This window comes from Chiloscyllium punctatum, chromosome 46, assembly GCF_047496795.1.
Source record: "Chiloscyllium punctatum isolate Juve2018m chromosome 46, sChiPun1.3, whole genome shotgun sequence".
In the NCBI taxonomy this organism is placed as follows: Eukaryota; Metazoa; Chordata; class Chondrichthyes; order Orectolobiformes; family Hemiscylliidae; genus Chiloscyllium; species Chiloscyllium punctatum.
In genome coordinates, this window is record NC_092784.1 from 49,693,571 (window position 1) to 49,721,548 (window position 27,978).

The 27,978-nt window shown below is 40.8% G+C and overlaps 2 protein-coding genes and 1 long non-coding RNA gene across 5 annotated transcripts in view; 2 read left to right on the forward strand and 1 right to left on the reverse strand.

Annotated features, from left to right (window-relative positions):
- carm1 (coactivator-associated arginine methyltransferase 1) overlaps nucleotides 1–16,221 on the forward strand; it is an 81,790-nt gene extending 65,569 nt beyond the window's left edge. Inside the window, exons 14-16 of one of the 3 annotated variants that reach the window (XM_072564177.1) lie at nucleotides 1,341–1,418; nucleotides 6,685–6,753; nucleotides 11,237–16,221. In XM_072564177.1, coding sequence (XP_072420278.1) covers nucleotides 1,341–1,418; nucleotides 6,685–6,753; nucleotides 11,237–11,379 — 290 coding nt within the window. In that variant the 3' untranslated portion in view covers nucleotides 11,380–16,221. The remainder of the gene's footprint in view (nucleotides 1–1,340; nucleotides 1,419–6,684; nucleotides 6,754–11,236) is intronic. The other 2 variants (XM_072564178.1, XM_072564179.1) reach the window with 2 other exon arrangements.
- Nucleotides 16,222–23,326: 7,105 nt separating this feature from the next.
- timm29 (translocase of inner mitochondrial membrane 29) lies at nucleotides 23,327–27,943 on the forward strand. Its single transcript, XM_072564180.1, has 2 exons — nucleotides 23,327–23,690; nucleotides 27,159–27,943. Exons 1-2 carry the CDS (start codon nucleotides 23,606–23,608, stop codon nucleotides 27,764–27,766), a joined length of 693 nt encoding a protein of 230 aa, XP_072420281.1. The 5' UTR covers nucleotides 23,327–23,605; the 3' UTR covers nucleotides 27,767–27,943.
- LOC140468028 (uncharacterized) overlaps nucleotides 24,813–27,978 on the reverse strand; it is a 44,476-nt gene continuing 41,310 nt past the window's right edge. The window contains exon 2 of the long non-coding RNA XR_011955573.1: nucleotides 24,813–25,010. This is a non-coding gene — a long non-coding RNA (uncharacterized lncRNA). The remainder of the gene's footprint in view (nucleotides 25,011–27,978) is intronic.

Genomic DNA, 27,978 nt, shown 5'->3' on the forward strand with positions numbered 1-27,978 from the left:
ATTAGTGGTGCTGGAAGAGCACAGCAGTTCAGGCAGCATCCAACGAGCAGCGAAATCGACGTTTCGGGCAAAAGCCCTTCATCAGGCTTTATTCCTGATGAAGGGCTTTTGCCCGAAACGTCGATTTCGCTCGTTGGATGCTGCCTGAACTGCTGTGCTCTTCCAGCACCACTAATCCAGTATTTGCTTTCCAGCATCTGCAGTCATTGTTTTTACCTTATATCTTTACATGGTCTTCCAGCAGATCTTTCTCTCAAAATAACCATGAGTAATTGACACTCTATTTCTCATCTGCCTTCTGTCTCTCTGATAGTTATTTGGTAGTATAGAACTTTACGTTTTGCTGAAAAAGACATTTTTTGTCAAAGTTCTTTGTCTTGCACTTTATAATACTTCACAAGTATATCACTGAAGGAAAACAACACTTGGGTGATTCAGAAAACTGGCTGGTTGGCAAATAGATTCTAGTGGAGATTTTGCTATTAAGCATGCATTAGTTAGATGATGACTGACTGACTGTTAACTGCTAAGCTTTGTTGAATTATTAACCAAGCAAAATGGTTCTGATTCCTTCTTAATACTCAGGGCCTTAAACACAGTTTACTGTCAGTAAACATCTAACTGGTCCATTTTCTATGACCAACACCTCAACCAATCAGAGTCCACTTGTCAACCAAGCAGCATGCTTATCTTACAGTATAAAAATGTTGTTCTTCTTTACATTTGTATTCTTGCAAATTGTCCTGGTGAGTGCATGACAAGTGAATTTTTCAGTAACATTTTCAAGTTTTGTCTCTTTTTGTACCCGATTTGATATTGAATTCTTTCGACTAGTTCCTTCTTAATTTTTAGTTAATCAAACTGAAGGATCAAGAAATAAACTTAGAGATACTTGTTCACTCAAATTCCAGATGCATTCGTATCTTACTGCATCCACACCAGCACTCACTTCCAAATTGTCTGCAAAAATGTAAATTGTTTGAGCTGAGGGATGAGTAGCAGCTATTGGATTCCTTATTACAGCAAAATTTCGCCCACTGTCAATTGAGGCTGCATTAGATTAGATGTCAGCATTCAAAGAGTTATTGTTTCTTTTTTATGGAGGATGCATTCCAGTAGTGGGAAAATTAGCTAGTGTTTTATTTTTAGCAAAGTGCATTCAGTCTCCTGGATCTCACATTTTGAAGAAATAGCACATTCTCATGGAATAGTAAGATGCTGCTAGTTCCATATGCTGAGTTTGTAGCTGGTATAATGCTGAAATTTTGTAATTTGTACTAAATTCCACACTGGTGGGCAACAATATAATGTATGGTACTCTGCTTTTTTACTTTTCTAAGGAGTCCCAACGGCATATGATCTGAGCAGTGTAATTGCCAGTGGATCTGCAGTCAGCCACAACAATCTGATTCCATTAGGTAGGTAGAGAATAACTACTTGTTCAGCAGTTGAGGGTCATAGGATTTTTCACAGTTGCATGGGAACATTAATAGTCAAGTTTTAGTTGTTCAAACTCCAAACCAGATTAACTTTAATGTAACCCTCCTCTGCTATCTTGGTTTCTCAGCCACAGGAACTTCAGCTTTTAAATGGCACTCATCTGTGTTACGACTTAAGAACGCATAATTGTCCATGGCAATGTTTTTTTTTATGGCATTACAAATTAATGCAACAAAATCAGTCTTCAGGATCTCCATTGCTGGGTGAGAGCTCATTTCATAGTTTTCAACTCTGTGCTTTTTGCGATTGACTGACAGAAATGCAAGCGCAGTCCTGTGTGACAATGGTGCAAATTCTAAATTGGTTTGCACTGGGAAGAGAGCCATTGTGCCAGACACTGCAATAGAATTCCACTTTCTAGATTTTAATATCTCACTACTCTTGAGTAAAGCGGGTTATACTTTGGTTTGGAGTTTGTCTTTTCTCAGTTGTGTGATCATCTACTAGAAGGCTTTTAATTACTTGAATATTTTTTGATTTGAATACATTTAAAAACTCTAGATTTTTTCAGTGGATCATACTCACATTTGTACCAGTCTTTTGCAGTGTATATTTATAATTAACTTGAATTATATCCTGTTGAAGGATTACTCTGTTACTTGTGCTGTAAACCTGAAATAATTCCACTTTTTACCCATGTCCAGAGTGTTCACGACATGTCCAGCTAAGGCTCCCACATTCCCTAACCACTGAATGTTGACATTTTTTTGTATGGAAATTTTGAAAGTAGTCCAGTACTTTCTCTCAAGCTTTGGAATGATGTGATACAAATAAAGCATCATTCCTGAGCTGATGTACTCTCAGCAAGCATGGGACCAGGTTGCTTTGGGCCTCAAATGGGAGACCCAGTTTGGCAAAGTCACTCTATTTTGTGATTTTTTTTGTTTTAAAAAGAAGCCACCCAGCAACAACTCCGCCACATCCTATTTAAACAATGTTAAGGAGATTGTAGAAAGATCCCTTTCAAGTGTTTGCTGATTTCATTTTCTAAGCAGACATGATCCAGCCTGGTTGCTACCTCCTTACAGGAAAATTCCCAGTCTCTCTCCAGTGACTTCTTGACAATCGGGTCATAATGGGATAACACAAGATAGGAATAATCTACAGTGTGATTTTTTTTTTAAAAAGTTCCACAAGTCGTCATATTTTTAATAACTTTTGGATTTATATAATATGACCGCAAACTAAATGGCATATTTAAAATATACCCCATAAAACTTTTTTACTGTTAATATTATGATGGACTTCAAAACTGCTAACCATAATATACAGTACACCTTTTTTCTATTGTCACCATTGTCATTGTTTCAGTATCTGTGAGAAACTGAAAAAGCATGAACATACTACATAACAACAACATTCTTTTAATTTTAAATGCTGTTTACAAATTGCTTCTATCATTTACATATTCCTAAGTTATAAAGTTTTTTTTATTGTGCATGGGCTTTATAAATATGTACGGCCATCAGGTCTTTCCCAATGTGTTTATTTTACATTGCTGAAGCCTGTGGCTTTAATAGAAATAAAGATTTCCTCATACATAGAATCCTTCACATCAATGCCTGTAAACATGCACTGATTTTTGATATTTGAATGATCTGTTTTTGTGCAGTGAGCACATCGAATGGATATAATTTCTTGCATTCTTGATCCTTTAGGTGATTTACTTTATGGGAAAATCACCCGCATTCCGAATTGAGGACTATACAAATAAAGCGAGTAATCATAGTTTACAACAGTTTATTATTATTAAAATTAGAATAAACTATAAAACAAAGGGATTACCCACTTAAGTCTTTCAGTATACAATACATTGCAAAATGCTGGTCTGTTCCATTTACAAAAAGTTTAGACACTGCATATTATATTAGTCTATAGTTCATCTGTTGTTTGGTTGAATTCATTGTTTCTCATTCATTTGCATACTACAAATAGGTTTTATAAAATAGGAGATTAGGCTATTTTGTAAGCTGTTCCTTCTTTGCAGAATAGTTTAATTTTTTTTGTTTCTACTTCCTGGTTACTTTTAGTGTAATAGTGGTAATGGCAGCTGGGATTCCAGGATCTTCCAGCAAAACTGAAAATCTGCTTTCTTAGCCAGGGAACGTACATTCAGTCTGAATGCTATTTCTAGATCACAGACTTGGGTCCAGGCAGTCATCTGTATTTTATTTTAGTTCAGCATACAAATTTACAAAACTTTTAAGTGCTGTTCACTCCTTCAGCGTACAGTTCTTCATTAATTTTATTTGCGTTTTACCCAGCGGGGAAAATAACCCCCAATGCAACACAGTTTAAATATCTTGGTGAGTGCCATGCTGATCAAAACAAGAAACAGTCAGATGGTCTATTTGATTTGTGTATTGCCTCCTAGCTCCATACTAGAGTACAGTTAGGGATAACCCACTCTAATGGTGTAATTGTAGCCACTGATGTGGGATGGTTGTTCAGCTTTATTATGTAGAATTAACAATTCATTAGGCCACTCATCCTGACCAGTTTCTGCTCCACACCAAGTTCTTCCCAGTAAATTTATTTTATCTCTTATCAGAATATCCTTCCTCTTTTACAGCTTTCTTTTTAAATGCATCTTTGTTGTCATCGACCATTCCACGTGGTAGCAAATTCCACATTCTCATCACAAAGCAGTTTCTCCTTTAATACTTTATTTGATTAATTAGTGACTATCTTGTAGCTTGAACTTCCTTGTATATCTAGCTGACAAACTGTTCCATAGTTTTGAAGACCTCCAAGGAAAGAGCCTCTGCATGTATAGCCTTTTTCAGTATTCTCTTTGCATGGGTATGATCTTGTAAGTAGATTTTGGTAAATCTTTCCCTGTCACATTGTTTATTGGTCAACGATTCACTTAATTTCCTACGACAGAATTCCCCTGATCTGTCTTGGTCATACAGACAGTTGTTGATCACAAATTTGTGCTGTGAACCTTTTGTATAGTCTGGCTTGATATGTAAGCTATTGCTGTCTGTCTTTTTCTACTGTGTAGTCTTGGTTGGGTTCCGTGCCATGATCACCATCCATATACCTTCAACATGAGAGTTTGGGAAAGATTTTTGTTTTATTGTTCCATCCAGCACTGGCTGGACAGTCTTTCCAAATCACCTGGTCAAAACTTTTAACTCTGTAACAAGCTGATGAACACAACAATAGCAGCTTTGAGTTGACAGCATTGTTCTGTATCAGCAGCAAATTAGTACTTAGCCAGTAAGCTATTGAAAGCTCCCAGACATTTTGACAGGCATCTGGTTTATCATCAAACCAAAAAATAATAACGCCATTTTTGGGAGTAAGTATTTTGTTCTGGGAATGAATGTGACGTGACTCAAGATTGTATTTTGTTTGAACTTAAATAGATGGGAACCTATATGCCACAACTTTTAGCACCACTGGTTATAGGGTCAGTGCAAGTCTGCTGTGTTGGCTTGCTATAACCTCAGTTTGCAGTTACTGTTTTGAAAGGGTTCCCTTTTTAGTTTTTTGAAAATAACATTATTCTCAGTACCTTGCCTCCCATGTAGTTTTGTTTAGGTATTAGCTTAGTTGCTATGATGTCCTGTGCACATTATAATTATGTCACTGTCTCTAGTTGTCAATGAAGGAGCAAATTTACCACCATGGTTTAGATTAGATTAGATTAGATTACAGTGTGGAAACAGGCCCTTCGGCCCAACAAGTCCACACTGACCCGCCGAAGCGTAACCCACTCATACCCCTACATTTACCCCTTACCTAACACTACGGGCAATTTAGCATGGCCAATTCACCTGACCTGCACATCTTTGGACTTGTGGGAGGAAACCGGAGCACCCGGAGGAAACCCACGCAGACACGGGGAGAACGTGCAAACTCCACACAGTCAGTCGTCTGAGGCGGGAATTGAACCCTGGTCTCAGGCACTGTGAGGCAGCAGTGCTAACCACTGTGCCACCATGCCGCCCATGGTATTGTCTGTATTCACAAATTCTGTTTTCAGTGACAATATAATGCAGTGTGTTGTAACCAACCTGATTTTTTTTGTATTTATTTTTTCTTCTGTTTTACTTCTTTGTTTCTTCCTGTTTTGATGACTAGATACTAACCTAGAGGCTGATTTGCTTTAAAAAATAAATAATTGGTGTAGGTTTGTGTTTCCTTTCTACCCACTTTTTTTTTCCCCATACTCCATCCACGAATTGTCTGGCAAAGTTAGATTGCATTTGATCAGTGGCTGAGCATTTCATCTGTAAATGCTATGGAGAGAAGAATTGTGATATCACATGGTCTACTTCATAACTGTTGGTGGTGAAGTGCAGCAATGTCAGCCAAATTGACCACTGTTTCAACCAAAATATGACCAGGCACAATTTTGGTCCCATTTGCCTTCTAAAGGGAAAAACTAATTGGTTGTCTCAATTACTGCCTTTATGGATAACTATTTTCTGGTTTGAGTTGAATTCAGTTGAAATCACAACACCGTAGTTGACCCTGAGCATCTTTTGGCTTAAAGAGATATAGAAAAGCTTTTTTTTCAAAAAAAACCCACCCCTCCCAATTCCCTAGCCAATAATTTACTGCCTAGGCTTTGATGAATCAAGACCACTTAGTTCTGTTCTTCACAGGGACTTGGCAGTTATTGAATTGTAACCAGACAGAATTGCCTTCTTTTAGCAAGACGAGAGGTGAAAGTTTTACACTGTAATTTGGGAGTGAGAGTCAAGTTGTGGTTTATTACATGCTCGGATTGTGTTCAATTTTCAACACATAGAGCCTTTTTTGTTTTACCTCTCCAATGATGCTGGAATGATTTAAATGGACTGGGTATATTGTAATACAGATGTATCTTCCACTTTAGCAAATCCACTACTCTGAATCTAAGATTCCCCCTAGTATTCAGTCCTGAAGTTCCATATTCAGATTACTTCCAGTCAAATTCCAGATTTCAGTCCTCTCAATACATAGAAATCCTGGTCGAAACATAACTCTTATTAATGAATTAGGCATGTTAACAAACTGTGATACTGATTTGATTGCTGTGGGCATTCTAGAAAGCACAGCACTGGCACCAAGCATTATTGAACTTTAGTGATGCATTAATGAGGAATGAGCTTTATGCTTTTGTATGGTGCTTTTCCCTCCCTTTGTTGTATTTTACTGGAAGGTTTCTCTCTCCTCCTCTCTTCACAGCCAACACTGGGATAGTGAATCACACTCACTCAAGACTGGGATCCATTATGAGCACAGGATTTATACAGGGTAAAGACATGGCCCTGAACCCCTCTGAGGCTTGACCGGTCGAATGAAACTTGCCAATGGAAACGCAACTGCTTGGCTCCAGGCACCCATAGCAACCTGTAGCCAATCCAGTTCCTTCTAGGATTGGCAGACTGCACCCAGGAGCTGATAATGTAATAAAGGGTTGGCTGGCCTGCTTGATAAGATGCACTTCGCACAGGGAGAACTGAACTTTCTGTTGAATGAATGGTTAAATGTATTAACAAGCACAGTGCAAGCTATGACATGAAGTTTAACTGTGCACTCCATCAGCTTCAAGTTTTGGTGTCCATGTGAATTATTGGAACGCTACAAATATTATACTATATTTCTTTTTCCTTTTTCAGTGCTGCCTATTTCTAATAGTTCAAAGGTTGAACTATACTAATTGTGAAAATTGAAGGTTGCAATCTGGAATGCTTGTTCAGCTGAACACTGCTGGGGAGGGAGGTCTCCAGGCCAGTGTCCATGTTGACGTAATCTTTTCATGTTCTCAATGCTTTTTTTGTTATGCCCTGATGCATGGTTGTATATTAATGCTTGTCTGGTAACAAGCTGGTTCTTTCTGTTAATTTGTACAACCATACAGTGAAACAGACACTGGAAGATCATCCATTTGATGGAATCCTAAATGTTCCTCTTTCCTGTCAGACCCCTAGAGCTTGAGCAACAACACTGAAGCATGGGAGTTTGTTCTAATTGTTTGGGGGTTGTTGCATTGTAACCTTTACTCAAAGCAGTTGGTGACTTTGAAGTTTTCATTTCATTTTATCATAAAATATATACATCATACATCACAGCTGGTTTGTTGGTCCCTAAAACGATGAGACGCTTTGATGTTTCTGGTGCTGATCATTTATCAGACCAAAATGTTAACTCATCCTTTTTTTTGTTGAGGTTGATGGCACTCTGTTTCAGAATTTTGCTTTTGTCTTTCTGACTCTGAAGTTTGAATTGATCTCCCTGTGCAAGTGTGTATCTCTTTCTTCTCTGATACAGACCAGTTGTCCAGTGTTCCTGCTATCATTCCAACTCTCCCAGGGGATCCTCAATATTGCCACTGCTATAATGAATTTTACCTGAATTGGTTGATATTTTCTTTAATAATGTGCCAATTTTGTTACCATTCAGTAAACCTAATTTGTTTGTTTATTTCTTTTAAACATTTGTTTACAAATAATCATGTCATAAAAATGAGCACAGTTGAATCTTTTCTCCATTTTGGATCCACTGGAGGGGGAAGAATGGCCTTGAGTTGGAACCTAGGCTGTAAGGCTAGCTGTTTATGATGTTGATGGGATTGTTTTGTTCTCCGCATGGTTCATCATCTTCCAGACTCCCTTCCCTGTAGGAATTCCCTTGGCAGCAGGCTGCTACAGGTGTCTGGAGTCGGATTTCTGTCAGTAAGGTTCATAGCATGCTGGTAACTATAAAGTGTTGATTAAAGGCCCTGTGTCTTCCCATAGCTTATGGTAGGTATGTACGTCGCTATTGAAAGGCTTTGGGCTTCCAGCAGTGGCAGGAAATAGTGAATGGATGTGTCCAAAAGACATGATCCTCCGAGTAACTGTCTATTTTGGGTGTATTTTTTTTTAAATATTTGAAAATATGACAACACAGGGTCTTTAATGTGCACTCTGTTTTGTTTTTGGCTTAGAAAATTCATCTCAATGTGGAGAAAAGAAAGCACAGTGCAGAAAGTCAAATGAGGTCTAGCCTTGCTTGTTGTGTTATTATTGGCGCCAAACCTTCCTAACCAAACATGGGAGACTGGGTTGGGAGCTTCCTCTTAAAAATCTAAAGCTTTTGGGGCAGCACGGTGGCTCAGTGTGTAGCACTGCTGCCTCACAGCACCAGGGTCGATTCCAGCCTCGGGCAACCGTCTGTGTGGAATTTGCACATTCTCCCCATGTCTGTGTGGTTTCCTCCAGGTGCTCCGGTTTCCTCTCACAGTCCAAAGATGTGCGGGTCAGGTGAATTGGCCATGCTAAATTGCCCATAGTGTTAGGTGCATTAGTCAGAGGGAAATGGGTCTGGGTGGGTTACTTTTCGGAAGGTCGGTGTGGACTGAATGGGCCGAAGGCCTGTTTCCATGATGTTCTAATCTAATCTAACTCGACAATCAAAGGTATCTTCTGTTTGCTCCCCTCCAAAGGAAACCAAATACAAATCAAATACTGGGAGATTGTCTTTTAAAGCTGCCAAATAACATTGGATTGTGTGTGCAAGAGACATGTACTTTCCCTTCTCCTCTCCCCTAGTTGAAATGTAGGGACCGCTTGGCAGTATTTTTAGTTCTCTCCAAGACAACATTGCTGAATAGGAATTGGTTAGTATGGCCTACTAAACTGTATCTCTCAGTTATCCTGTAAGCCACTTGACAGCTGAGGTCTGCATTTTGATAGGAGTGAGCAAGTAGAAACTATGAGGGTGTATGACATGGGACTGAATCAGAGGACTGAAATTTTCTCCTCCGCTATTACCACAAGCAAAATTTAATGCAGGCACATTGTATGTGTGTGTGTGTTCGTGCAACTTCACTGCAACTGGATGCACCAGCAAAATAAATTGAGGTATAAAAGCCTTTCGCGTTTTTCAAGGATTTCAGTAGCATTCCTGTGCCAGAAATTTTTTTTTAAAATTGGTCTTATAATGCTTATTTAACATAAATGGCTGCATTATTTTGATAATGAAACTTGGTGATTAATATACACCAGCGCGCGTTCTCTCTGACCCCAGCATGGTTTGACTTTTTCAAGCAAAGAAGCTTCTTTGACTGTATTAGGCACTTAGTTAAGCAGCCCTTTGGGCCTCTAAAGCTCATTTTTCATTTACCTTCAGTCATCTCAAAGATACACTTTAGGACAATTTCTGTTTCGTACATCTAATTAGGATTAAAGGGATCTAATTTAACCCAAATGGAAGAAACTTATTCTGTGAATTTGGTCAGAGATGCTATCGCATTTCGAATTTGCACGAGTACTTTTGCATGTAGCACAATCAAGAAAATCTATGATTTCTAAAACCTACTGTGAAATACTCGTACTGAGTTGATGAATGCAGTACACAGCATGTCCCTTTGTTTGCAACAGAAATACTCCTTACAAGGGCTCCTGGGGTGAAAAATTTGAGAGTTTAGAAATAGATTTTACTTATGGCTTTTTCTTTTTGTCTCTTGGGTTTCTGAAACTTTGCTCAAACATTGCACGGGGTAAATATTTGAGGAATTCCCAAATGGATAGGAAGTGTTGTGTTTGATCTGTTGATATCTAATTGTATCTGTTGTCTCACAAGCCAAACCCTGCCATAAAGTTAGATTGAATTTGCCAAGATCATCACAAACTGAATAATCACCTTCAACGTTTCAAATCTTGAACTTCAGTTTTTCAAACTAAATGAACATTCCCACAGTCTGTCTTGTGCTCTTTCATTGGCCGGTTACGTTGGCCCTAGATCTAAATGTTGCTATTTCCTATAACTAACTTGCTCAAAAAACCTTTTCTTTTAAAAGAAAAATTGCATGTATTTTATGAATTTCTCTCAAATGTTAGCCTTTTGTTTAAAACCAACAGGTAGATACTAGACCTTGGAGTTAGAGGGGGCTAATAAGTTTCCTGCTCCTAGTTACTCTTCAGTGGACCCCCCTCCCCACTCACCAAACTATTTGGAAATGAGTGCCAATGAGAATAGGCTCACGATCAGGCCTTCCTTCTCCCCTTCTGTATGCACTGTGGTTAAATAATCTGTAAACACACTCTCTCAGCCTGTCAATAATGATGCTTGAGCAAGGTAGCACGGCAGCTAATTCCTGTGAACTAAATCTTAGCAGAAGGCAGTTTTCAGGAGAAAAGAGAGAATTGGCAACAAGATATTTTTCAAAAAAAAGTTTAGATTTATGCCAACTGTTTTTCATATTGTTAGCTCCTAAATTTAGCTTTATGCTACTTAGGGGTTTGAGTGCTCAGTGTGGAGGATCAAAATCATATGCCAGATACAACTAATAGCACAGCACTGTCAGGGATTAAGATTTTAAATTTATCTGAAGGGGATAATGAAAAGAAATGTGTATCACTGGCCCCTTCTCTCCATCTACTCCCCTGAGTGGCCATATTTTCTAACTTTGCTTCTTTGGTTGCTTTCAGTGCTGGGTATATAGGTTTGAATGGGATAACCTATTTAGTTGAGTGATTTGTTGACCCATCTAAGAGCCCAACCAAAGTGAGTGGGTAGCAAACAGCAGACAGCCCTGTGGAGAAACACTAGCTTGGAAATCCAGCAGCTCCACTGCTTTGAGCATCCAGCTAGCTTTCTGAAACCCAGGAGCATCTGAGAGAGGATTTGATTTGAAATTTGGATTTGGGCATTAGTGCAGGAAAGATTTGAGTGGCCATTTATAATGTAAGGCTTTTTTAAACCTGTGTAATTGTATTTATGACTGTCTTTTTGTTCTGTTCTGTTTTGTTAGGGTCTTCAAGCGGTGGACAGGGTGGAGTGATTGCCAGTAGCAGCCACTATCCAATCAACAGTCAGTTTACCATTGGCGGTGCTGCCATCTCCATGGCTTCTCCAATGTCCATAAGCACCAACACAATGCACTATGGGAGTTAAGAATTCATGATACCACCTCCGACTTTTTGAACTGACACTTTCGAGAGGATACAAACCAAATCCAGATTCAGTTCCCTCTCCAAAAAACCCAATCTCTATGAATTGTCCAAATTCATTGTCCATGGATTTAGTTCAGCCTGAGGGTGGGGGTGTGTATGCGTTTGTGTGTGTGTGTGCGCGCGCGTGCGAGCTTTGTTTTGCCATTGGGAATGACAACATACAAATTATTTGATACCAGACTTGTAAAGTTTTATATAACAAAAATGGGGGTGGGAAAATAAATGCTGTTTTGGTCCTGCGATTAGAATGCGTAGTTCATAAATTTTCTCATCAGTTTGATGTCGGAACGCTGCAATTAACATATCTTTTAAAGCAGACGTGTCCAGTATGTTGGGGGCAGATATTTGATAGGAGTTATCCATACCTGGTTTACCTCTGACTTTTCCTTCTCTGATGTCCCTAGCCCCCTCACCCAACTTCCCAACCCCAACCTAAATAATCTGGTTACTTGAAGATCTTGGGTTAATGGAGACTGTTAGTTGAAAGTTTCAAAAGTGACAAGTATTGGCTGTAAACGTAATAAATATTACAAATGTTTTTGATAATTAAGACATTTTATCATTTAAGGTTTTCTTTCTATAAGGCAATTTCTTTTAAGTGTGGATAGACTGCATGAAAAATGTTTTTCCCCAACTCCTTTGAAACCTACAGTGATTGGAAAGTTTCCAGGCTCATCTCATGGAGGAAGTGTTTCTCAGGGCTGATACGAACTGAGTAGCTGTAGGAAAGGAGCAGGTATCTGAACATTGTTGAGTTCTTTCTTGGCACCTGTCTGATTTGCTTCTTGTGTGTCTTACTTCCATTTTGACCGTTTTGCAGCATCTCCACAAAGCCAGAAGCATGAACCTGTTTGAACTAGTGCTGTTTTTGGAGTAGCTAAAAGTTGCACAGCTCATCTGTTCCTCGACAATGCCAAGAGCAACCATTCGCTGGCCAGCTCTTGATCCAAACCAACGTATTAATGCTTTTTAGCTTTATGACTGTTTAGATTAAAGAGGGAATGATTAACAGTCCTACATCATTTGTCTTTCTGTATTCAATTGTTTGATTTCTATGTTCTACCTTTTATGCTGTCATTTTTGTTGTGATTTCAGCTTTGAGTTGAAACTGCAATGCTAGTTAGTTGAGCAACCTGCACCACTTCTAGTGCTGCTGCTCTTGGAATGGCAGGCGCCGTACACATACTCTCAAAATGGGTCCGACTACCTTAGTGCAAGTATATGTGTATGTTGAATATCACCTCCATATACAAAAAGGAATGCTGCAGATTTGGTGGTAGATATATTCACTAGCAACAGGTCATTGTGGTTAGGGTATGGGATTTTGTACTTCACACTCCAGATAAACTAAGTTTTATATTTGCCCACACCTTTCTGTGATTCACTTCCAAATCTATAGATTGAAGGTAATGAAAACTTCCACTTTTCTATCAGCTCTTAGAGGGAACCAGACTGTTTTTCCAGTATTTTCTGATTGTTACAATATCTGTATATTTCTATTGAAATAGTTGTATTATTACTGGCAGCAATCTCTGATAGAAGGAAGAATTTCTTTAAACTGAGGATTGACTGTAGAACCTAGCTGTCTTGTCATACAAGATGTTTTTCTTTGAAGAGAGGATTCAAATCAGCCAAATTCTTTGCTTTCCAATATCTTGGACCCCAACTCTGATGAGTTTGTTGACTGCCTTCATTTTTCAGATGTTGATTAATGCTAATGCTTTGTTCAGGAGATGGAGAGAGGTTGTATTGATTTTATTGAAGCACTCAAGCTTTGTAAATTTGGCGGACAGTTTCTGGTTCAGGCAAATTTTATTTCATATGGTGAGTTGAAGTATTGAGGATTAGTAGATTCGGAATGAACGGGTCAGCTATACCTATAGAAGAAAGACACCTTCTGCAATTGATCGTTGTCTTGAGTCATTGCTGAGGCTTTAAATATAAGAATTGATGGTGCATTTGTTAGATTTACCTGCATCTCTGGTACAGGTCTAGCATAGCAATTAGTAAGAGCTCTTTGGAAACCTATGGGTGGGGGATGTGGCGGAGAGGTGTTAGTTGTGCTGTTGTGCAAGGTGGGTATACTTGTACTCCAGATAGAATTATCTATTGCTTTGTGCACAAAAGCTGATGGCACATTTGGCCCATTTAGTAAAGCTTTGTGGGTGCCTATTGAACTTCCAGTTCTTTGTTGTGGCATTGAAAGTTCCATTGTTCACAGGTGGCTGGTTACATTCTCATTTGCATAATAATTTCTGGGACAATGGGTCTCATTTAAACTGAACTTTTCATTGAATCAGGAGGTGGATACCCACAGCATTATGACAATGACCCTGGATCCCAAACTAATTATTAGATGGTAACTTTTAACAAATTTGTATCTACAGTGTTGTTAGTCACAGGTCACTTATGCTGTTGCAGTAGCTCCAAGACAGTGATTATTCTGCAGAATTGTCTATCAAGGAAGCGTTTTGGACAAAGTCTAGTCGTAATTTATTGTGAATATTCTTTTTAGATTTGTTTTATTTTTGGAGTAGAAAACTGTTAGTTGCTTCCAGCCTGGAGGAAAAATTGTTGTCTCACTGGACATGATCCTAAGTAACCCTCTGCTTTGCTGGCGATGATTTTAAAGACTTTAAAGAAAGGTCCTATGACTCAGAAGTGAACCACTTTAATAATCCCCGTCCTTGCTACCTCACCCATAGCTATTTTGCTCACAATGGCTTTGGAGTGGTTGCCTGAGACTGGCTATTGATGTGTTTTAACTGTTGGCACATGAGCTGCAAAAGGTTTAAGTTTTCTGCTATTCCTCAATCTTCTGGTAAGGGTGTCTTGTTTCAGAAGAGCTGTTAATTCAATTTGATTTTAACATTGGTTGACAAGCAGTACAAATGAAAGAGTCCAGCACAGTCATTGTTTGTTCTCTGATCTCCTCCCCACCAGTCACTATTGTCCCAGTGACTCTCTCTCTTTTTTATTCCATTCCCCAAAAAGTACTAAATTGTGAACTGTACCTCCCCAAAGGTATCCAGTTTGTACAAGTTGTATGACACCTTCTGCCTTGCTGTCCAGTCAGAAATAAATCTGGGTTCATAAATGATTACTTTCACTCTGAACCCTTACACGTAGCTTTGAGAGCTGAACATTGTGAGTTTTGTCAACTACTGACTGAGCACAGCCATTTGGGCATCAAGAGGAGTCTGAGAAAAGTGAATGGTGCCTCAGCTAATGCACCAGTATAATCCATCCATGACTAGTGGATAAGGCACCCGTGACTTCTCCCTGCCCAACCTGTCAAAACCCATACCCGTTGCTTCGGTCCCAAACAGTGACCTGATCTTGTATGGGTCTATAGAGTGCATGCACTCTATGTTCAGATCAATCTGATGATTGGTAAATATTTTAATACATCAATAGGTTTTTGTGGCTCTGGAAATCAGTTGATACGTCCTAAAGTCAAGGGATTATTTTTGGGGTTGAGACTTTGTCCTGCGATTTAGCTTAGCTTAGCTTGTCTGGAGTGACTTCCATACAACCAGGGTTTGGGCTACTTGCTTAATATTTCTGTGGAAACCGCACACCTTGGCTTTGCCTATATGTTTTCTTGACCTGGACATCAAAAAGTATCATTGTTCCTCTTTTTCTTGTGATGGGTCAAACTAGTATTAGTCTATTAATCACTATCAGATTGTTTGTTTTTTTTTAAGCTTTTAACCCATGCCAATGGGAACAGAAAATATGGATATATAACGTTTCAGGCTTTTCAGAATATAAATAAAACATTGGCACCTATTAGGATCCACAAAGCTCTGCTCAATATATAGAGAATGCTTCTTAAGTGCTGGTTAGGTATTGGAGTTTTACAGTGTGGAACTCTTAAGTTATATAGGCATGAATGAGTCATTGACTGTGCACAGCTGAAGGAACACTTGCAGTGTATTGTCAGATTTATTAGAGTGAATGATCGCTGAATCTTGGTGCAGTGTGCACCACCTATAATTCTACAAGGTGTGTGAACTTTGCGCCATAATCCTGTGTCAGTGTGATCCCTAATTGAGTATTACAGAGCAGGCATGATTTCAACATTAGCCTCAACCATCTCAATTAGGCTGTTTTTGTAGAATATTTCTACAGTAAAAAGGATTTTAAAAAAATTTAGAATGGGTAAGGGTTTAATGTGATAAATTATCACAGCGATGGCTGACAGCAAGGATAATTGATCTGCGATTAGCTGGGCAGGGGGCATAGTAACTGGTGAAACTTGAATGGAACAGTTCAGAGTTGCTAATGTGGATCCCATTTGAAAGTTTGGGATTCCCCTTTTAATTGGACATATTTTTGTAATCCCTGCAGCTACAGTTGTGTTGAAGTGAGTTGTGAACAAATAATTTTGGAGAGATGTCGCTCATCTGATGAATTAAACTCTGGTGGGTCTGCCCTTGTAAATGTTTTCCCTGTACAATTTGTACAAAGCATTGGGCCGAATTTTTATTCTGCTTTTGGGCTTTTTAAAATCATCTCCTACTTTACAAATGAGGCTTGTTATTGACCCTGAACTATTCTTGTTAATCCATTTACAGCTATCCTGATCCAAACCTTGCTAGAGGGTTTTACCAACATGTAGTTTAGTGTTTTAGTATAATCTAGAAATGTTTCTGTAGTCTGGCTAGACCTTTATTCATCTGTGTTGTGTGTAGATTTTATTACAGCGACATGAGATTGTTAGACCATATTAGAAAATCATCCTGTAATACATGAATTATCAAATAAAACACTAATATTAGATGGTTTTGAGTGATCTTTAATTTATTTTTCTCTTCCTTGCAAAGTCCAGATGGGAGAATGCAGTTTCCTTGTGTGATGTGCTTCTCTAGCTATTGTTGTTGATCAATGAGCTACAAACCAGGATTGCTTGTACTCTGCGTTTTCCAAGAGATGACTAATTTGCAATCTCCAGTGCAGCATCGTACTACAACATCATCCCATTGAGATTAGTAATGTAACATTAACTTGCCATTTAAAACTTGTGAACTGACTATCCCAAAACTTAGATCTACAACTGATGGAGAACCCATTTATGCAATTTATGTAGTGCTTGGCTTAACAATGAGAACTTGTAGGCTCAGATTACTGCTCAGCCATAGCCCCAGAAGAAAGAGATGTTTTGCTCCAATTTTCTTCTGCTGTAAGGTGCAACTTGGGTGAAGATCACCCATGCCTTGCTGTGATAACCCTCGCTTATGATAAACATTCACTACCTAGCCCCACCCATTTTGTTACCACTTGCAAATATGCATAATGAATTAGTGCCTGGTAAACTTAGCAATTGTGTACTTTGTTCAATTGTATTAACTCTGTAGAAATCCAGTTCAGTTGGTCCAACTAAAAAGTCAATCAGCAAGTGCAGAGATTTCCGGAGATTTTTCAGAAGCCATTTTGTCAACTTAGTGAACTTTATTGGTCTATTCTGACTGTCTGTTTGAAGTTTGACTCTCATTTCAGCGAGTCAGGTTCAATAACTCTACAACCTCTTTGTCGTGGCCACGCTGGGGAAACTAGTGCACCAGCTATCCCTGTTCCCAGACACTGCATCACATTATTGTAAACTCGACCCCAGAGATTTGAGTTCAAATCCCATGTTGTGAAAACTCACTTAACAATGTTACAGCCCATGAATTATTTAGTATAAGATCTTCAGTGCTCTCCAGTGTTGTCTTGATTTGTCCTGAAATAGCAAAGGCAGCAACCCATTATCATTTCAATGGAGGTGGCAACAATGTTACATTCTGTAGCCATTATTCTAGAAATCCATGTTGTTACTTGTGGGAATAAAACTTGTGATATTACATTTGAAAGCTTGAGGTTTTTATTTTCACATTTCTAAGTATCCATATTTAGTCGTCATCAACTGGTAGGCAGGATGGAATCAGGAAATTGCCTCTAAGATGATGCTGTATAGCAGCATTTCACGAATGTTTTCCTGTTGTGATTCCACTTATTGGGGCTTGAAAATTGTTGTCTCCTCAGAGATGTAAGAAGACAGGTTGTTGGTTGATGGGAAATGTTCATCCTGGAGTTAAAAATCTCAACACCAGGTTATGTTCCAACAAGTTTATTTGGAAGCACTAGCTATCAGAGCACTGCTCTTCATCAAGTGGTTGTGGAATATAAGATCATAGCAAAAGTTTACTGTGTGATGTAATTATATATTGAAAAAGACCTGGATTGCTTAAGTCTCATCTTTTAGAATGGAGTTTCATCGTGGAGTTCAGTTACTAGTGGTGTACCACGAGAATCTGTTTTGGGGCCAGTGCTGTTTATCATTGTTATAAATAAACTGGATGTGGGTGTAGAAGGATGGGTTAGTAAATTTGTGGACGACACTAAAGTTAGTGGAATTGTGGACTGTGGAAGGATGCTGCAGGTTATAGAGGGACTTGGAAAACCTGCAGAGCTGGGCTAAGAGGTGGCAAATGGAACTTAATGTGGAAAAGTGTGAGGTGATTCACTTTGGAAGGAGTAACAGGAATATAGAGGACTGGGCTAATGTCAAGATTCTTGGTAGTGTGGATGAGCAGAGAGATCTGTATCTATGTGCATAGATTCCTGAAAGTTCCACACAGGTTGATAGGGTTGTTAAGAAGGCATACGGTGTGTTAGCTTTTATTGGTGGAGGGATTGAGTTTCAGAGCCATGAGGTCATGTTGCAGCTGTACAAAACTCTGGTGCAGCCGCACTTGGAGAGTTGCGTACAGTTCTGGTCGCATTATAGGAAGGATGTGGAAGCGTTGGAAAGGGTGCAGAGGAGATTTACCAGGGTGTTGCCTGATATGGAGGGAAGGTCTTATGAGGAAAGATTTGAGAGTCTTGAGGCTGTTTTCATTAGAGACAAGGTGGTTAAGAGGTATACATGATAGGGTGGACAGTGAGAGCCTTTTTCCTCTGGTAATGGCTAGCATGAGGGCACACCAGCTGAAAATTGAGGTGTAATAGGTGTAGGACAGATGTCAGAGGTATGTACTTTACTCAGTAGTAAGGATGTGGTGTGGAATGCCCTGCCTGCAGTGGTGGTCTTGCCAATTTTAAGGGCATTTAAATGGTCATTGGATAAACATATGGATGATAATGGAATAGTATAGGATAGATGGGATAGATTGGTTTCACAGGTCAGTACAACATCGAGGGCCGAAGGGCCTGTACTGCGCTGTAATGTTCTATAAGTTAATGATACTGGGGCAGAATTGAGCCATTCCACCCATCTGCACATCTGCTCATGGCTGATATGCTCCTCACCCCTATTTTCCTGCCTTCTATCCATATCCCTTCAATCTGTTACCAATTAAAAATCTAGCAGGTGAAAGTGAGGACTGCAGATGCTGGAGTAGAGAGTGGTGCTGGAAAAGCACAGCAGGTCAGGCAGCATCCGAGGACCATGAAAATCAATATTTCTGGCAAAAGCCGTTCTTCAGGAATGAAGATGGGAGCATAGTGGATGGAGAAATAAATGGCAGGGGTGTGGGAGTAGGGCTGGGGAAAGTAGCTGAGTTCAATAGGTGGATGGAGGTGAGGGTAAAGGTGATAAGTCAGAGGGAAGGAAAATGGACAGGTCAGGAGAGCAGTGTTGAGCTGGAAGGTTGGAACTGGGATAAGGTTGGGGGAGGGGAAATGAAGAAACTGGTGAAATCCACATTGATGCCATGGGGTTGGAATGTCCTGAGGCAGAAGATGAAGCGTTCTTCCTCCAGACGTTTGGTGGTAAGGGAGTGGCCATGGAGGAGGCCCAGGACCTGCAAGTTGGAAGTGGAGTTGAAGTGTTTGTCCATGGGGTGGTGGGGTTGGTTTGTGCGAGTGTCCCAGAGATATTCTCTGATGCAATCTGTGGGTAGGTGTCCTGCCTCCCCAATGTAGAGGTCACCACAGTGGGAACAGCAGATATACTGTAAATGGCATATGTGGAAGTGCAGATGAAACTTTGGATGTGGAAGGCTCCTTTGGGGCCTTGGAGGTGAGGGGGGAGATGTGGGCGCAGGTTTCACAATTCCTGCGGTGGCAGGGGAAGGTGCCGGGATGGGAGAGTGTGGACCTGATGAGGTAGTCACGGAGGAAACTGTCTTTAGGGAAAGCAGATCAGGGTGGAGCAGGATATTTATCTCTGGTGGCATCACTTTGTAGGTGACGGAAATGGTGGAGGATGATGTGATGTATATGGAGGTTGGTGGGGTGGAAGGTGAGGACCAGGGTATTCTGCCCTTGTTTCTGGGAGCAGATGCAGCAGAGGTGGAGGAATTGGGAATAAAGGATAGCACTTTTGCAGAAGGCAGAGTGGGAGGAGGCGTAATCCAGGTAGCTGTGGGATTCGGTGGGTTTATAGAAAATGTCAGTGTTGAGTCAGTCACCATTGATGGAAATAGGGGAGGGAGGTGTCTGAGATGGTCCAGGTGAATTTAAGGCCAGGGTGGAATATGTTGGTGAAGTTGATGAAATGTTCAACCTCCTTGTGGGAGCATGAGGTGGCGCTGAATCAGTCATCAATGTCGCAGAGGAAAAGGTGGGGAGTGGTACCAGTGTAACTGTGGAAGATAGACTGTTCCACGTAACCGACAAAGAGACCGGCATGGTTGGGGCCAGTGCGGGTGTCATAGCTACCCCTTTTGTCTGGAAGAAGTGGGAGGATTCAAAGGAGAAATTGTAGAGGGTAAGGACTAGTTCAGCCAAATGAATGCATGTCAGTGTAAGGGTACTGGTGGGGATATCTGGAGAGGAAGAAACGGAGGGCTCTGAAGTCCTGGTCATGGCGGATGGAGGTGTAGAGGAGCTGGATGTCCATAGTGAAGATGAGGCGTTGGGGTCCAGGGAAGCTGAAGTCTTGGAGGAGGTGGAGATCATTGGTGGTGTCCCGAATGTATGTGGGAAATTCCTGAACTGGGGGGATAGGACAGTATAGAGGTACGTGGAGATAAATTCTGTGGGGCAGGAGCAGGCTGAGACAATAGATCAGCTGGGGTAGTCAGGCTTGTGGATCTTGGATAGGAGGTAGAAATGGGCAGTGCGGTGTTCCTGAACCATGAGGTTGGAAGTTGTGGATGGGCGATCCCCTGAGATTTTCCAGACCACACTCTCTACTCCAGTTAAAAATCTGTCTAACTTATCCTTAAATTTACTCACTGTCCCGACATCCACCACACTTTTGGGGTAGAGAATTCCACAGATTCATGTAAGATACGTTCTGCAAATTTAAAACCGAGTTGAGGAGAAAGTAAGTTACTTATTTGATTTTCTGGCTGTGGATAGCACTGATCTAGTCTTCATTACCTTACTGGCCAAAGTTCAATGGTGCAATACCTTAGCAGGGAGGACCGTGGAGGAACAATGGCGGATATTTCTGAGTATAATGCAGAAGTTGCAGGATCAGTTCATTCCTAAAAGGAAGAAAGATCCCAGGAGGAGGCATGGGCCGCCGTGGCTGATGAGGGAAGTTAAGAAACATATAAAGTTAAAAGAGAAAAAGTATAACAAAGAAAAAGTATAACATAGCAAAGATAAGTGGGAAAACTGAGGACTGGGAAGCTTTTAAAGAGCAACAGAGGATTACGAAGAAGGAAATACGCAGAGGAAAAATGAGGTATGAAGGTAAACTGGCCAAAAATATGAAAGGAGGATAGTAAAAGCTTTTTTAGGTATGTGCAAGGCAAATAAATGGTTAGGACTAAAATTGGGCCCTTGAAGACAGAAACAGGGGAATATATTGCGGGGAACAAAGAAATGGCAGAAGAATTAAATGGGTACTTCAGATCTGTGTTCACTGGGGAAGACACCAGCAATCTCCGAGGTAACAGTAGCTGAAGGACCTGAACTTAAGGGAATTTATATTTGCCAGGATTTGGTGTTGGAGAGACTGTTAGGTCTGAAGGTTGATAAGTCTCCGGGGCCTGATGGTCTACATCCCAGGGTACTGAAGGAAGTGGCTTGGGAAATCGTGGACTACATCCCAGGGTACTGAAGGAAGTGGCTTGGGAAATCGTGGATGCGTTGGTGATTATTTTCGAGTTCGATAGATTTTGGGTCGGTTCCTGAGGATTGGAGGGTGGCTAATTTTATACCACTTTTCAAGAAAGATGGGAGAGAGAAATGATAGACCAGTTAGTCTGACCTCTGGTGTGAAAGATGCTGGAGTCTATTATAAAGGACGAAATTACAGCACATCTGGATAGTAGTAACAGGCTAGGTCAGAGTCAACATGGATTTATGAAGAGGAAATCATGCTTGACTAATCTTCTGGAATTTTTTGAGGATGTAACTCAAGATGGTCGAGGGAGATCCAGTAGATGTAGTGTACCTGGACTTTCGGAAAGCTTTTGATAAAGTCCCACACAGGAGGTTAGTGAGTAAAATTAGGGCGCATGGTATTGGGGGCAAAGTACGAGATTGGATTGAAAATTGGTTGGCTGATAGGAAACAAAGGGTAGTGATAAACGGCTCCATTTCTGACCAGTGACCAGTGGGGTACCGCAGGCATCCGTGCTGGGACCGCAGCTTTTTTACAATATATGTAAATGATATAGAAGATGGTATCAGCAATAACATTAGCAAATTTGTTGATGATACAAAGCTGGGAGGCAGGGTGAAATGTGATGAGGATGTTAGGAGATTACAGGGTGACCTGGACAAGTTAGGTGAGTGGTTATGTATGTATGGTTATCCACTTTGGTGGCAAGAACAGAAAGGCAGATTACTACCTCAATGGAATCAATTTAGGTAAAGGGGCAGTACAGAGAGATCTGGGTGTTCTTGTACACCAGTCAATGAAGGTAAGTATGCAGGTACAGCAGGTAGTGAAGAAGGCTAATAGCATGCTGGAGTACTATGTGCAGTTCTGGTCTCCAAATTTGAGGAAAGACATTCTGGCTATTGAGGGAGTGCAGTGTAGGTTCACTAGGTCAATTCCTGGAATGGCGGGATTACCTTACACTGAAAGACTGAAGCGACTGGGCTTGTATACCCTTGAGTTTAGAAGACAGAGGGGATCTGATTGAGACATTTAAGATTATGAAACGATTGGACACTCTGGAGGCAGGAAACACGTTTCCGCTGATGGGTGAGCGCCGAACCAGAGGACACGGCTTAAAAATATGGGGTAGACCATTTAGGACAGAGATGAGGAGAAACTTCTTCACCCAGAGAGTGGTGGCTGTGTGGAATGCTCTGCCCCAGAGGGTAGTGGAGGCCCAGTCTCTGGATTCATTTAAGAAAGAGTTGGATAGAGCTCTCAAGGATAGTGGAATCAAGGGTTATGGAGATAAAGCAGGAACAGGATACTGATTAGGAATGATCAGCCATGATCATATTAAATGGCGGTGCATGCCCCTCTTCCGGGGTTACGTTAGAGCCCGGGTGTCCTTGGAGAAGGAGCACGCGGTGTCCACCAACACCCTGGAGTCGCTCAGGGAGAGGTGGGCGCCGCAGGGAGTGGAGTGCATCATTTCTCCCTCTAACTCTATTTTGATTTAGTCCCTACCCTCCCCTTCACTGTTTTGATCACACAGCATTGCCCTGTGGTTTGAAGGGCAGTGCTTGTCACTGGCCACTTGGGTGTTTTTCCTATCTTCCTGGTGGTGGAAAAAAAAGAAAAAAAAATAAATGGCGGTGCAGGCTTGAAGGGCAGAATGGCCTACTCCTACACCTATTGTCTAATCGACCTGCTCAAATACGTTATTACCCACACCCTCTGGAAGAGGTGGGATTTTAATTCGGGCCTCCCGGGATAAGAGTATAACCCCTGCGCCACGAGACGGTAGAATAAGGATGTAATAAAGAAGCTGCTTTCAACCTCATTATTCTCTGCCGATAGTTCTCGGTGGCAACTTACCCCTTTAACTAAGTGTGCACATGCGCACTATCGCGGACGGGCTCGTGCAGCTGAGAGCTCAGTCCGACGGGAAAATGTTTCAAGTTGCATTCGTTTACTGGCGATAAATTGATTGAAGACTGGTCGGCCTCCGATCATGATCACTGTTTGTAAAAACGCAGCGACGTCCTCAATGCGCCGTTAACCTTTGCTTTCTCTTCCTTTTTCTACTTTTTTGGGATCCGGTCCGATGGTGCGTGGCGGAACCTTTTTCTTTCCTGCCGTGTTCCCGGGGGAGCCCTGAACCGGGGACACAGTCAAGATGGCGGCGCTGTGGCGATGGTTCCGCTCTTCGGTTCCTGCGGCGGCAGCGGGATTTTGGAGTCGAGTTCGAAATAATAAAATAGGTAAAACCCCCGCTCGGTCCAGACCGGTTAGAGAATAACCGCTATTCACCACAAAACCCTTGTTAAAGGGAACAGGATATTCGGCCCAACCAGTCCATGCGAACCTCCTTTGTCATTACTCATACACCACGGATACAGACCCTTCGGTCCAACCCGTCCGTGCCGACCAGACATCCCACCCAATCTAGTCCCGCCTGCCAGCACCCGGCCCATATCGCTCCAAACCCTTCCTGTTCATATACCCATCCAGATGCCTCTTAAATGTTGTAATTGTACCAGCCTCCACCACATCCTCTGGCAGCTCATTCCACACACGTACCACCCTCTGCGTGAAAATGTTGGCCCTCAGGTCCCTTTTAAATATGTCCCCTCTCACCCTAAACCTATGCCCTCTAGTCCTGGATTACCCTGCCCTCAGGAATAGAGCTTGGCTATTCACTCTATCCATGCCCTTCATGATTTTATAAACCTCTCTAAGGTTTATAACCCTCAGCCTCTGATGCTCCAGAGAATACAGCCCCAGCCTATTCAGACTCTCCCTATAATTCAAACTCTTTAACCCTGGAGTCATCTTGTAAATGTTTTCTGAATCCTTTCAAGTTTCACAACATCCTTCCTATAGCTGGAAGACCAGAATTGCACACAGTATTCCAAAAGTGGACTAACCAATGTCCAGCATAGGCAATATGACCTTCCAACTCCTATACTCAATGCACTGACCAATAAAGGCAAGCATCCCAAACATCATCTTCACTACCCTATCTAATTACTACTCTACTTTTAAGGAATTATGAACCTGCATTCTAAAGTCAAATCTACCACCTTAATCCTCTTTGTTTCTTTGTCCCTCATCTGCTTGTTCTCCTGCTCAGGAGAGTTGCACATTCTCACCTCTCTTTAGAAGTTTCTTCTGAATTTCCTATTGGATATCAGGGTGATTGTCTTTTATTTACACTGTCTCATTCTGCTGTTCACAGGGTGAAACATCATCCACTCCATCAAAACCTTCCATCGTCATTAACTCAAACCTCAGCCTTTTCTTTCAAAAGCCCATTCATGTTTTCTTAGCAGTTATAGCGTCACAGTTCTGGTACTATTCTTATAAAAATAAATAAACATTCATCAGTTATAAATCTTTATTTTAATAATACACAGCCAGAACTGTAATTTTGAGAGTAGTCCAATCTAGAATAGAGCAAACAGAAACCCTGGAAGTATGGAGTAGTTCAGTTAAAATGTGGAAAGAGTGTGTTAACATTTATAAGCTGATGACTTGTCCAAACATTGATGCTGTTTCAAAAAACTGGAAGACTGCATATCCTGGAAATCAGAAACAAAAACAGAAATTACTGGAAAAGCTGAGCAGGTCTGGCAGCATCTGTGAAGAGAAATAGAACTAATCAACTTCTGAAGAACATCACTGGACTCGAACCATCAATGTTGGTTTCTCTCCATAGATGCTGCCAGATTTGTTACTTAATTCAATGTAACTTGTTAGATTAGATTCCCTACAGTGAGGAAACCGGCCATTTGCAACAAGTCCACACCAACCCTCTGAAGAGTAATCCAACCAGACCCATTTCTCAACATTTACCCCTGACTAATGAACCTAACACAATGGGCAATTTAGCATGGCCAATTCACCTGACCTGCACATCTTTGGACTGTGGGAGGAAACTGGAGCACCCAGAGGAAACCCAAGCAGACACAAGGAGAATGTGCAAACTCCACACAGATAGTCGCCTGAAGCGGGAATCCAACCTGGGTCTCTGATGCTGTGAGGCAGCAGTGCTAACCACTGAGCCACTGTGCCACCATGTTAAGTTAGACTCAGCAAGTATGGAGGCAATCGCTTCATTTGGGGATCTGAATTTGCTAAATAAATGAATTGGCTGGAGGATGATTGAATGTTGAGACTTGTTCTGAGGAAAGTCACTGGACCTGAAACATTTACTCTGATTTCTCTCCAAAGATGCTGCCAGGCCTGAGTTTTTTTAGCAATCTAAAATAAAAACAGAAATTGCTGGAAAAACTGAGCAGGTTTGGCAGCATCTGTGAAGAGAAAATTAGAATTAATAAATTTCTGAAGAGCATCACTGGACTCAAAATATTAATGCTGATTTCCCTCCAGAATCCAGTGATGTTCTTCAGAATTTATTAATTCTAATTCTCTCTTCACAGATGCAGCCAAACTTGTTATTTTTCCAGCATGTTCTGTTTTTATTTTAGATTTTCAGCATCCACAGTACTTGCTCATTATGAACCTAACCAAGGTTCAATTCAAATTTAGCATAATCTCTCCACCTTTTAATTCAGTTCCTCAAGATATGAAACCCAGTGTTTGTTTTATTTTCCCTAAAGGCCTCATTGATCCGCATTATGCCTTTAGTGATTTGTGTATTTATGCTCCCAGATATTTTGGCTCATTTCAGGTGTAGGTTCTTCTTGTCCAAGTAATATGACACTTCCTTAGTTTTCTTTCTTGTTTCATTTTGATTGAAGTCCATTTACGAACAATAAGCTTGCTCTTCAAATATATTAAAATTTACTTTTAATTTGTTGTAGATATTCTCTGTATTAACTAGCCTTCCCAATGTGGCATCAGTTGTAAACTGAGAAATTGAATTCTAATTCCAACGTCTGGACAGTTGATATAAACTGTTCATAGGGATAGTCATCCTGGATCTGATCACTGTGGGACACCACTTCCACCTTCTGCCTTTTTATGTAACTATCCTTTATCTGCACTGTCCAATTTGTCTTTCACCTAGCTAGCAATTTGTCCTACTGATAATACTGCATTAATCTTTTATGTGGCATGCAATCAAAAGATTTTTTTGAAAATCTAGATGTATTATCTGTATTGCATTACACTTGTCTACTTGTCTCTGTTAATAAAATAGCAGAAATAGGGCAGTTGGCACTTTGGTCCTGTCCTGCCATTCATTTAGACCATTGCTTATCTAATCATGGCCTCAACTCTACTTTCCTGACTCACAACATAACTCCCAAACCCCTTAAATATCAAACATTAATCTAACTCAACCTTGAATACATTCAGTTTGGATAAAGAATTGTAAAAATTGACATTCATCTGAGAGAAGAAATTCCTCCCATCTCAGTCTTAACTGACAGACCCATTCTCGAGCAGCATCCCTTAGTTTTACAATCCCTAGCAAAGCAAAATATCATCTCAGCATCCATCCTATCAACTATTCCCTTCAGAAACTTGTATGTTTCGATCAGTCCATTTGCCTCTGATCTTACCAGCCCATCTATATGTTCCTGTAATTTTCTTCCTCACTACCAGCCTTCCAATCTTTGTGTCATCCCAAGTCTGTAAGGGTAGTCAGTGTCTAACCCATTCATTTTACATAGTTTCATGGATTTTAAGAGTTTGGGAAGTTGTGGATGAACTGAGACAAGAATAGACACTTCCATTTCACATGCTAATTTGTTCTGTTGCAGGTGTCTGGACACTGAGTCTTCTTAATGATTACAAAGAGGCCTGTAAAGAGATTGTTGTGGGGGCCAGAGATCATCCAGGAAAAGCTGCCTTTTACTGTACACTCCTCACAGGGGCATGTGTTTGTGGATACAAAAATCCATGTGACAAATCCTTTCAGGCAACTCTGTTGGAAGCATCAAACCAGCTTTTAGTCTTGTCACCTTGGGTCCGGAACAGTCGGTCAGACCGGCACATCCAGAATCTGGTGACAGTCAAAAACCAGGGCAGACTCCGGCATCAGAACCTGCTCCTCTTCTCTCTCGTGTATGCAGCACCCTATGATGCAAAGACCAGTTTATACAATGCACAATGTGAATATTTGAAACCACAGTGGTCAGATTTTCCAGGCAGAGTTTTGGACATTGGGTTTTTTGGCAAATGGTGGATCCTTAGTTCCAAAATGAGAGACTGGGACATCAATGATGAAGAGTTTGCTTATCTGCCTGTTGAACTGCAAACAGTTACATGGCAGAATCTTCATTCAACTGAGAATGAGAGACTGTTTGAATTAAAGTTCCAGCCCGTCATTCTTGGAGAAGAGGACTCACAGGAGGGGGGTGGAGGCTAACAAACACTGTGCACTATGCCACACTAGTTACAAAACATTTTTTTAAATTAAGGATAAAAACTTAAGCTCATCACCTCACAGCTTTATCCTTCTCCTTGACTGGTTCACAATTTTATAAAACTTCTTTTGTGTTGTTATAAAAATGTAAATAAACTTAAACAAACACAATCCCAAGAATTATGCTGTCCTGATTTTCAATGTACCAGGTTATA

What these genes read in the sequence shown, in the direction of transcription:
- timm29 (XM_072564180.1), top strand. Translation starts at nt 23,606, where the DNA reads ATGGCGGCGCTGTGGCGATGGTTCCGCTCTTCGGTTCCTGCGGCGGCA. An exon ending in AGTTCGAAATAATAAAATAG is followed by an intron (nt 23,691 to 27,158) that starts GTAAAACCCCCG and finishes GTTCTGTTGCAG; the next exon opens with GTGTCTGGACACTGAGTCTT.